General features: G+C 35.2%; 1 protein-coding gene across 1 annotated transcript; it reads left to right on the forward strand.

Moving 5' to 3' along the window:
* The first annotated feature begins 1,656 nt into the window (after window positions 1-1,656).
* Window positions 1,657-7,993, forward strand: LOC129418113 (E3 ubiquitin-protein ligase TRIM39-like). The gene is made up of 7 exons (XM_073859892.1): window positions 1,657-1,845; window positions 1,961-2,511; window positions 2,615-2,710; window positions 2,872-3,027; window positions 5,112-5,253; window positions 6,329-6,355; window positions 6,489-7,993. The coding sequence occupies exons 1-7, from the start codon at window positions 1,776-1,778 to the stop codon at window positions 7,034-7,036; spliced, it is 1,590 nt and encodes a 529-aa protein (XP_073715993.1). The 5' UTR covers window positions 1,657-1,775; the 3' UTR covers window positions 7,037-7,993.
* The last annotated feature ends 2,744 nt before the right edge of the window (window positions 7,994-10,737 follow it).

The following is a 10,737-nucleotide window of genomic DNA, read 5'->3' on the forward strand; positions in this document are numbered from 1 at the left end:
TTTGTTCAAAGGTATTGCTCACAACACATGCACACACTTTTTGCTGCAAACTAATATAGGAGAAACATTATGTGAAATGTTTTATTTTTATGAAGGCTTAAACTTAAGCATTAAAAACAATTAATTAAAAAGTAACTTAAATGGAAAAAAACGTTAATGTTTTAAGTGCCAAAAAAATATTAATTTATATCCTGAGAATAAAGCAAATAGATAGCAAAAGATGAGCATAAAAAGCCTGGTGTCATCAAGTAGAGGAATACCTAAGAAGTCTGGCAAAAACCAGCGTTTCAGCATGCGTGTGCAGCAGGCGCTTAACTTGACAAGACGCATAAAGCACATGGTTCACATGATGCGCGAAGCACATATTTTGAAATAAGAAACCACACACGATGCCTAAAAAGAAGTCACCGATTGCTACTGCACGTAACTTACTGTAATTAAAAAAGGCTCTGTTGTTGTTTTCTAGTTTTCTTTTTCAAACGTGTGCCATTTATTTTAAACTGTTGAATAAAAGCAATATCGCTCTCAATATTGCTCGAGTATTGCTTGTGTGATATATTGTAGCTCTATATCATCACGGCTGTGATTGCCTACTCTATCGGCCTGCGGTCTCGTGCCTTTGGTCTAATCACAGACGGAGCTTCTTCCAGAAGCGACTGCTATATGTTTTATTAACCACAAGATGGTGCTGTTTTCGACACTCTCTTTGAGGCTTTGAATCATGGTTTGAAACAGTAAGGGAAGTATCGGTGCTTCATTCGAGGCTTCATTTCCCCATCACTACCTTCGCTCACACCATTAGATACGGTTGTTGGGCCAATGGGTGGCTCTTTACAGCTTCATGCACTTTATCTTATTTCAAGTCTCGATCTCATTTTTAATCTGATTTTGTGTGTGCCTATATAACAGACATAAACAAACATAAATCCAAACCATAGAATCCACAAACAACGACTAAAAAAAATATATACACATGGGTGAACAAGATAACAAGACACACCTGAGAAACATTCAACACGAGGACCAATGAACAAAAGAACTACAAAGAACTACAGACATGGATGGCAAAGACATAACTTCAAAATAAGAGCATGAGATAGAGAAACACAAGAAATGACTTTGACACATATTAATCTGATGCTTCTTTAACCTGGGGAATAAATGTATCAATCTATAAATATAAAATTTTATATAACCTACATTGAAGCTGTATATAAACACACACCATACAGATCAGCTACATATATAAGAGGGAGGAGCTATGACATCAGCACAGGTGTGACAGTGAAAGTGAAACTAAACTGACGATCTACAGTCTTTATCTTTTAAACTCTGTATCTCTTCAAGAAAGAAGATATTTGAGACTTCTAAAGCTGTTCATGAACACATCTGATACTCATTCACAGGTAACATGATGAAAATATATGAGAAATTTCTCTGAACAAGTTTCTAATGGTAGTGTTCTGGTTCAGTAGGGTTTAGGTCTAACTAGAACACATTAGACAAAGTCTGATTAATTAACTAGTTAAACTAGTTGAACTATTTAAATCAACAGTAAAATTATAGTATGGTATTAGTAAATCATATGTCATATGTAAATGATAGTAAATCATAGTAAAGTAAATTAAAGTTTAGTGTTTGTTGTCACTGAGTAACACGACTCAAAGTGAACCAGGAAGTACAGTATGTGAACTGAAGACAGAAAAACCTAAACGCTGTAAAATGCGATTTGTGTTGTGATTGTTTTCTGAAAAGCTTTAAAGAGAAGACAAACAATGGCAGAATCTTCACCAACATCCCCAAAACCAAGACGGACCAGAAGAAAGAGTATGACTGAACCTCCATGTAAGCAAACAACCCAAAGCACATTATTTATTATATGAAATCTTATCGTTATCTTATGATTAGAAACATAAACTGTCAGTGATAATTGTTGATGATTTCTCTCTGTGTTTTTCAGATCTGTCATCCTCCAGTGTTTCTCTGTCTGAAGAGCTTCAGTGTTGTATTTGTCTGGATGTGTTCAGTGATCCAGTCAGCACTCCATGTGGACACAACTTCTGCAGGATCTGTCTGAAACAGTGCTGGGACAACAGTCAGATCTACAGCTGTCCATACTGTAAAGAAACATTCAGCAAAAGACCAGAACTCAAGATCAACACAACACTTAGAGAGGTCACGCTGATCTTTAAAGAAAAGTTCAGTTTGAGAAGATCTGAAGTCCTTTGTGACATCTGTGATGAAAGAAAACTGAAAGCCCTGAAGTCCTGCCTAACATGTCAGGCATCTTATTGTAAAACTCATCTGGACCTTCATGAGAAAATTAATTTAAAGAAACACAAATTGATGGATCCTGTGGAGAATATAAAGGACTATATATGTGAGAAACATGAGAGACCTCTGGAGCTCTTCTGTAGAGATGATCAGACATGTGTTTGTGTGTTTTGTACTGATGGAGATCACAAGAATCACAACACTGTTTCTCTAGAGGAGGAGAGTAAAGAGAAGAAGGTATGAGTTCATAACAACATTAATGCATGCTTTATTCATCTGTTATACATATTCAAACAACATGATCTTTTGTCAGAAGATGATCAAATGTGTCTGTCTATAGACTCAACTGATGAAGACACAGACAGACATTCAGCAGATGATCCAGAAGAGAATCAAGAAGATTCAAGACATCAAACACTCAGCAGAACTCAGAAAAGTGAGTTGAAGATGTGAAATATTTGATGGATGATAATGTTTTGATTTGTCTTATAAATTAAGATGATGAATTGTAATGAAAAACTGATTTCTCAGAGAAGCAGACAGAAGGATAAAGCAGCGAGTGTTAAGCTCTTCAGTGACATGATCAATTCCATTGAGAGATGTCAGACTGAGCTGCTGGAGACGATGGAGGAGGAAGAGAAACAGGATGAAGATCTCATTAATAATCTGGAGCAGGAGATCGCTGAGCTAATGTTGAGAGACAGTGAGCTGCAGAAGATCACAGACAGTGAAGATCATCTTCATCTAATACAGGTCAGTGTCTCTCTCTCTCTCTCTCTCTCTCTCTCTCTCTGAGTGGATGCTGGGAGTGAATGAGAGACACGTGTGGGAGAGCCCTGCTTGTTTTTTTCAAGGGTTCTTTTAACGTCTGTTTTTTATTTTTATTATTTCTTTTTTAACAATTTTTGTTATAAGGGAAAGTTTCACTCTTATATTGCGTGGTGTGAGGCAATATGACGCCTAAAGTACCCCCGCAGGGGAACGTCGCCTCTTATCCTCTGGAATGGTTTGAGGTGTATACCAGAGGCAAATACTTCTATTGAGGATGTTCTCCTTGCTGTAGGAGCTAAATTTGTCCATGAGAACATTAGTTCGGCTTCAAGAATGAACAAGGCAGTAGTCGTTTTTTTTGTGGAAAATTGGAAATCAGGTGAAAAACTTGATTGAAAGCGGAATATGGATTAATGAAACGTTTGTGCCTATTACACCGCTGTCGGCACCAAGACAGAAATTACCCTGTTGATTGTGACGAAAAATACACCGCAACGACCTGATAAGACAGACACTATTAATGAGCTAAGGCAAAACTCTTCTGAAAATATTGTGATGCAGAACAGGAAAATAAGATGCATGATGGGCAAAGTGAAGATATGGATGATTTGTCAGAAATAACTGTAGACAGTTGTAAAGATGATGGCTGAATCCGAAATCGCATATTTACTAAGTAAGTACTCAATTTCACTGAGTACTTACATAACAAGCGCTAAGTCAGTACGTACATTTGCGTTAGTATGGACAGCATCCGCCATGTTGACGTTATCATGTCACCTATGACATAGTAGCCTTGTTAGGGTTCATGCGGAACCACAAGAACCGACAGGAGGACGACATCACCAATACCGCGAGAGTATATTATTACACATAATTTTGTAGTGGACAAAAATAAGTAAAACAAGCAGACTGTAATTTAATGTGTATTGTCAGATGACAAGTGATTACACTTTAGTGAAGCAATGATGCTCTTTTATTTATTTAAAACAACTGGAAACATGAATAAAAAAATGAAAGAATAAAACTATCACAATAAATGAAAACGTATAGAAGTGAATACCATATGAAACAAAACTTAATTCAAATGTATTTTCTAACAAACTATCACATATTTACTGTCATCGCAACACAAATCTGCAAATCTGCTTCCAAATCTGGGCGAACTCAGTAGGGCATCCGGGGATTTCTCGCCTACTTATTTTATGAATACTAAGGATTCGGACATACTACTCTGTTCATATACTGTTTCCCCTTCTACATTTCTAGCAAGTAGGCGGTTTCGTACGATACTTAAGAACACGTGCCTTTGAATCTCGCGAGAAATAGTCCAAAATCCCTGTAATTTTTGCCTACCCTTTTACGTATACTGAGGTTTCGGACATACTATTTGTTCGCCTACTGCTTTTTGCCTACTATATAGTATAACAGTATGCGGTTTCGGATTCAGTCGATGATTTTTTGGTCCTAAATACTCAGTAAAATATAAATCTAAAGTGGTTTTATTAAATTACTTGTATGGTACAGCTAAGTTGGCAATCTGGTGTTCAAGAAAAACAAAGTGGATGCTGTCATGATGTTGAGAGGTTTCATTAAGAAAAGATTAATGATGAAATATGCTTATTATAGCCTCATTAGTGATGTCAATTATTTTATCATGTGTGGGGAGATTTATTTATTTATTTTTTTCTTTTTTGTATTCATTATGTATATATTTATGTGAAAACTGTATTTTTGAAATTTTTTTAATCTTGAAGAAATATACTGCCCTACAAAGCCAAAGCGCAGTAACTACGCATTTGGTCAAAATTGAGTTATGGGTTGAAAAGGCTTTGTGAGATCTGTTGTGTCTCGTGACAAAGTCTCCTGGTTCAATTTTGTCCCATTCTACAGAAAAGTGTGTGCCAAAATTGCAGTAACATGTTTGACTGGTTGGTGTAAAAAACTTTGCGTAGTTACTGCACTTAGCCTTTGGAGGGCAGTATAGGTCTTTTGTGTTTTTACTGAATTACTAAAAGACCTAAAAGTCAAGTCTCTCTCTCTCTCTCTCTCTCTCTCTTCTCTTGTAGATTGACTCATCATCCCTGTACGGAGCTCCAGACACGAAGAACTGTTCTGAGATCAGTAAGAAGATCAGTATGAGTGTGGAGACTCTGAGGAGAGCTCTGACTCAACTACAGGAGACTCTCAATGAGAAACTCACTCAAACTGGTAAATATTAGTTCATCAAGATCAGTGATAATTTAGATTATTTATTAAGTTTGTGAACTCTAAAACAGTAAACTGTTGATTCTTTAAGAGAACACAAAATATGAATTTATTTTTCTTCCCAACCATCTTTTTTATATTTTCCCTTTTACTATGTCCTCCAGAAATGTGCATAAAGTTTTAAAGAAATGACAAAAAAACCCAGACAAAACAGAATCTGTATGTAGGGGAGAGTGTGGGCAAAAGTACAATATTTTAGAATAAAACATAATTTTCAAAGATAATGTTTTAGACAGAGACATTGTTTTGTAGAAATGTAGAACGACTTCAGTATAATTTCACTTTGAACATAAATTGCATGTTTTGCACACAAAATATGTTTGCAGTTACATATTAACAAGGTCAAAGTAAGGTATATCTGATAAAAAAAAATCACAAAAAATATTGTACTATAATAACAATAAATTATTTTTGTGTTACACTTGTTTTTAGTAAATTTACATGACTATGACCTCATTAATATGTAACTGCAAATATATTTTGTCATTTATCTTTGCAAAAAATAATGAAATTACATTTTCATTGTACATTTTTGTTTCGTCAAATGTTTCAAAAGCAACCTGACAGTACAAACTTGAATTGTTGAGAATAAAACCTTTTTTCAACAGTTTGAACACAGTTTTGTGTGAAAACATCTGTATCTGTGTTCTCCTCATCGTAAATCATGACAGCAGTAAAAGATGACAAAATCATGAGATATTTAGCAGCCCTATCAAGGGTTACCTGCTGAATGTGCTGTCATAGCTTGAAATGCAAATGTATTCAGAACACTGAGAAAATCACTTTGTTACTTTCAACCCCGCTCTCCTCCACAGTATGACCACTTTTAAAGGATAAGTACACAAACTAGACAAAAAAGTGTGTTTTAAACACCATCTTCTACAAGACTATATATGCTGATAATAACTCACATATCATCTGTTACAGAAATATAGTTACTGATCCTTGTTCTCTGTCAATGTTTTTAAGTTTCATCTTTAAACTCTTGCTGATGTTTTATTGAGATTTGTGTTGACAGATTTGATGAAGATGCAGCAGTATGCCGGTACAATTTGTGATCTAAAATCTTCTCTAACATTCACTAACAATAATACTTTACATACACAAACTCATCTCTAATATTATAAACACAACAACATCTTTATATTGTCATTCATATTCTCTCATCTCTCTCTCAGTGGATGTGACTCTGGATCCTGATACAGCTCATCCAAAACTCATCCTTTCTGAAGATGGTAAACAAGTGAAACATGAAGACATTAAACACAAACTCACAGGTCATCCAGAGAGATTTGATAGGTGTGTCTGTGTCCTGGGAAAAGAGGGATTCACCTCAGGGAGATTTTATTTTGAGGTTCAGGTGAAGGACAAAACTAAATGGACTTTAGGAGTGGCCAGAGAATCTATTAACAGAAAGGGAGACATCACACCGACGCCTCAGAATGGATTCTGGGCTTTGACTCTGAGGAATGAGAATGAATATAAAGCTCGTGCTGATCCTGATGTCTCTCTGTGTCTGAAAGTGAAACCACAGAAGGTCGGGGTGTTTGTGGATTATGAGGAGGGTTTGGTTTGTTTTTATGATGTAGAGTCCAGGTCTCATATCTACTCTTTCACTGATCAAACTTTCACTGAGAAACTCTTTCCATTATTCAGTCCAGGTCTTAATGATAAAGGTAAAAATTCAGCTCCTCTGATCATCTCACCTGTTCATTACAACAAATGAATTCACATCCAGAATATAAAAATGAAAAATGAGGACTATTTGAAAATAATAAATACAAATTTTCTGTTTTTTTTGTTTGATGAATTACAGTAAAAGCTAACAAAACCAAAAACCGTATTTACAGTATAATAGTGCAATTAGTTTGAAAGTAATCTGCAAACTAAATGATGTTTATTTGAAAGTGTAAAATGTTTTTCTGTGAGGTTTAGGTTTAGAGTTTGGGTTAGGGGAAGGGCATAAAATATACAGTTTGTACAGTATTAAAGTAATTACATTTATAAAACATCTCAATAAAACCTGGCAACACAACATCACTGTAAAAACATATTTCTCTTGACATTTTATCAATCAGTTTCTTGATCTCGCATCATGAGTTTTGAGAGAGTTCCCATCCGTTCTGGACTAATACTTGCTGCTTATATTTAATTACTTCATCCAACTCACCCATTTTTAAATATCGGTTCTTTAATGGAAAACAAATTAATATGTTGGCAGAATTATATTTTTCTTTTTTTGTATATTTAAAAAATTCAGACTTCAGATCAAAAGGTTTGAGTAACACAACATCTGAAAAAGATATTTATTTGAACAAGAACAGAGTTTAAACAATGTCATTTCAGATATTAAGCTCTAAGACTATAATGTTGTGACATTAGTTGGTAAGATATATAATTTAACCTGATACTGAAGCTGAAAGCACTCAGCTGGCTGACATTAATGTAAACAATGCCAAGAAATGCTTCTCAAATGAGAAGCTCAGATGCAAAAGCTGCTAATTGTTAAAAATACTTTTCAGAAAAGTGCACCAAAGATGAATTGAATGAATGACGGCAAATTGAATGACCGTGGATCACATTAAAACTTTGGTCCATTGTAAATACTTGGAGCTGAATACGACCCGTATGTGGCAGTGACATGAATCACAGCGCCCCCTAATGTGTGATTCAGTTTCTTCATTTTTACATTCTGACTTTCATCATTTGCAATGTTTCTAGTCGCATCTTTAGTGATTTTAGAATTGTTTACTATGTCTTTTGCAAAGAAGTGGATTTTTTGATCATTCAGGTGTGCTTAATAAGGGTTGAATCTAAACTCTGTGAGTTCACCCCTGCTTATGCAATGTGTAACCATGTGCAAATTCAACACTCAACACCATTGTTGAGTATTTTCTCAAAACTGAAGTTTACCAAAGACAGTCTCAAAAATACAATTTGAAACGATCCGTTCTTGTAGCTCAGCTGATAAAGCATTGCGTTAGCAGTGCCAAAACTTTTGGGTTTAATCCCAGAGAACACAAATATTTATAAAAATGTAAATCTTGAATACATTGTCAATAGATAAAAGCATCTGTCAAATGCATAAATGTAAATCTAAACCTGTAATTGTGTTGATGTTTACTACAGTTGAGTCCAAGCGGGTGAAATATATTGTAGTTCTAAACGTAGGTTCTAGAGGAGCCTAAACATTCAGGTCTGTCAATCATCATTAGGGGTGTATATAAGGCAGCCTTCCAGCCTCCGGGTCCAGCTGCCCAACATTTTTTCCGGCATCCCTTCTCCTCTCCATCTCCTCCTTCACTGCTCTCTTTCTTCCTCTGTGCATTTCTGTTGCAAGGGGGGGTTGAACTTGGGGCTCGAGCCCCGGTCTCAGGTTCACTCTCTCTGAAGTTTCAGAGCTCAGCTGCAGAGCTCCTTCGAGGACAGTAAGCCAAGTTTTTTTCCCTTTAATCATTAAGAACTGAATGCACAGGTGAACTATTGAAATGGAGTCTGGGATTAATTAGCATATTCAATGTTTATTTTGATAGAAAGTGTGGTTCATTTTTCTTTATTTTAACACTGAACAGAGATTATTACAATGTGAAAGCATTTTACCCAATAACTCAACGTAACCATATCTCTTAATAAATACTTCCATCAGCAGTCAATTATCAGCATCACGCACACACACACACACACACACATTCTGGTTTCCATGTTTTGTGGAGACATTCATAAACTTAATGGTTTTATACTGTACAAACGTTATATTCTATTCCCTTCCCCTAACTCAGTGCTTCTCAATTATTTTCTGTCACCCCCCCCCCCTAGGAAGAAGTAAATATTTCGCGCCACCCCCCAACTCTCCGCCGCGACTGTAAATAGTATAATTTGTCTATAAAATTACAGATCTGCAAAACACTGTATCCTTATTAACATTAAAGAAAACACAAAAAAGAAATATCAATCAACTTACAACAAATAATAACTTTATTAACATTGTTTTTTTAGTCTGTAACAGAAAAGATGAAAATTTACCTGAAATAAAATAAATCAATCCTTATTTACAGTATATTTTTGACCATTTGATACTGAAAAAATTAAATTAAATATAATCAATAAATAATAATAAAAAACTCAAGCGGCTTATCAGCGTGTTTGGGGTGTAATGTCTTTAAGTGACGATGCAAAAAAAATCACTTCCTGAAAAAGTATTTTCCCTGGGTCTCGCGTACCCCCCTGGTGTCGCTTCGAGCCCCCCCTGGGGGTCCCGCCCCACTATTTGAGAAGCACTGCCCTAACCCAAACCATCACAGAAAACTTTCTGCTACTTCACATTTTCAAGAAACATCATTCTGTTTGATTTATAAGCTTGTTTTGAATCCTACTTTACATCAGACATCTCTGCGTGGATGAAAGAAAATCACCTGCAACTTAACCTGGAAAACACTGAACTTTTCATCTTCACAGAGAGGCACAAAATCACTCTTAACTCTCTGAGGTCGACACAAACTCTTTATTTTTCAATCACTCCTCAAAAAGACTTAAATTACTCTGCTGATTTTGGACATACAGATATGATTTATACATCATTTAAAACTTTAAAAGTTCATTTGTGTCCACTCACAATAAAAACAAAATGTTGTGCTTTTTGCAAAATTAAGAAAATAAACAACTATGGTTTATCCATAAACCACAAACCGTTAGTGGACCCCATTTACTTCCATAGAAGGAATAAAAAATACTGAGGAAGTGAATTGGGTCCACGAATGGTTTGGTTACAAACATTTCTCAAATTATCTTCTTTTGTGTTCATCAAAAGTAATACATTTTTACAGGTTTGTAACATGTAACATGAGAGTAAACGATGACAGAATATTCATTTTCGGTTGAACTATCCCTTTAATAGTTTTTCACATGAAACTTTATTTCATTATGTTGTGAGCTTATGTTTGCTTCTCATATGTTGCAGTATGTGCACTACTAGCTGTCTGTGTTTTAAAGTGCTAACAACTTAGCAAGCAAGCAACAACACGACATCCGCATTTTTAGAATTACAATGCTCGTCTAATTGAATTAATTTTCCTGATCTAATAAAAACTACATTTGCTGTTTATACAAAAATACAAAAAACTCCAATGCCTTCACAAAATAACAACCGAGAGAGGAAAGGGAGGCTGCTAAAGGCAGTTCAACATTGCCAACATGGATTCAAAGTTCCATTTTATTGTATTTCTCATTATAATCGCTTGTCTTAGTTGATGCTAGTAATTTAACACGTCATCGTTATAATATTTTATTAAAACCATATGAATTGTAGCACCCCCCTTAGTGCCCTTTTTGGTTTGGCCAATGCCCCTATCTAGCATTTTCATTTTCTAAAGATCATTCTCATTACAAATATATAACACAGAAAAGTGAACGGTTTATAAATGATTTTGG

This window comes from Misgurnus anguillicaudatus, chromosome 21, assembly GCF_027580225.2.
Source record: "Misgurnus anguillicaudatus chromosome 21, ASM2758022v2, whole genome shotgun sequence".
Classification (NCBI taxonomy): Eukaryota; Metazoa; Chordata; class Actinopteri; order Cypriniformes; family Cobitidae; genus Misgurnus; species Misgurnus anguillicaudatus.

Bases quoted from the DNA above. Each gene is read 5' to 3' on its own strand.
- LOC129418113 (XM_073859892.1), top strand. From the start codon at position 1,776: ATGGCAGAATCTTCACCAACATCCCCAAAACCAAGACGGACCAGAAGA. The intron at 3,028-5,111 runs GTCAGTGTCTCT...CTTCTCTTGTAG, and splicing joins ATCATCTTCATCTAATACAG to ATTGACTCATCATCCCTGTA. The intron at 5,254-6,328 runs GTAAATATTAGT...TTGTGTTGACAG, and splicing joins TGAGAAACTCACTCAAACTG to ATTTGATGAAGATGCAGCAG.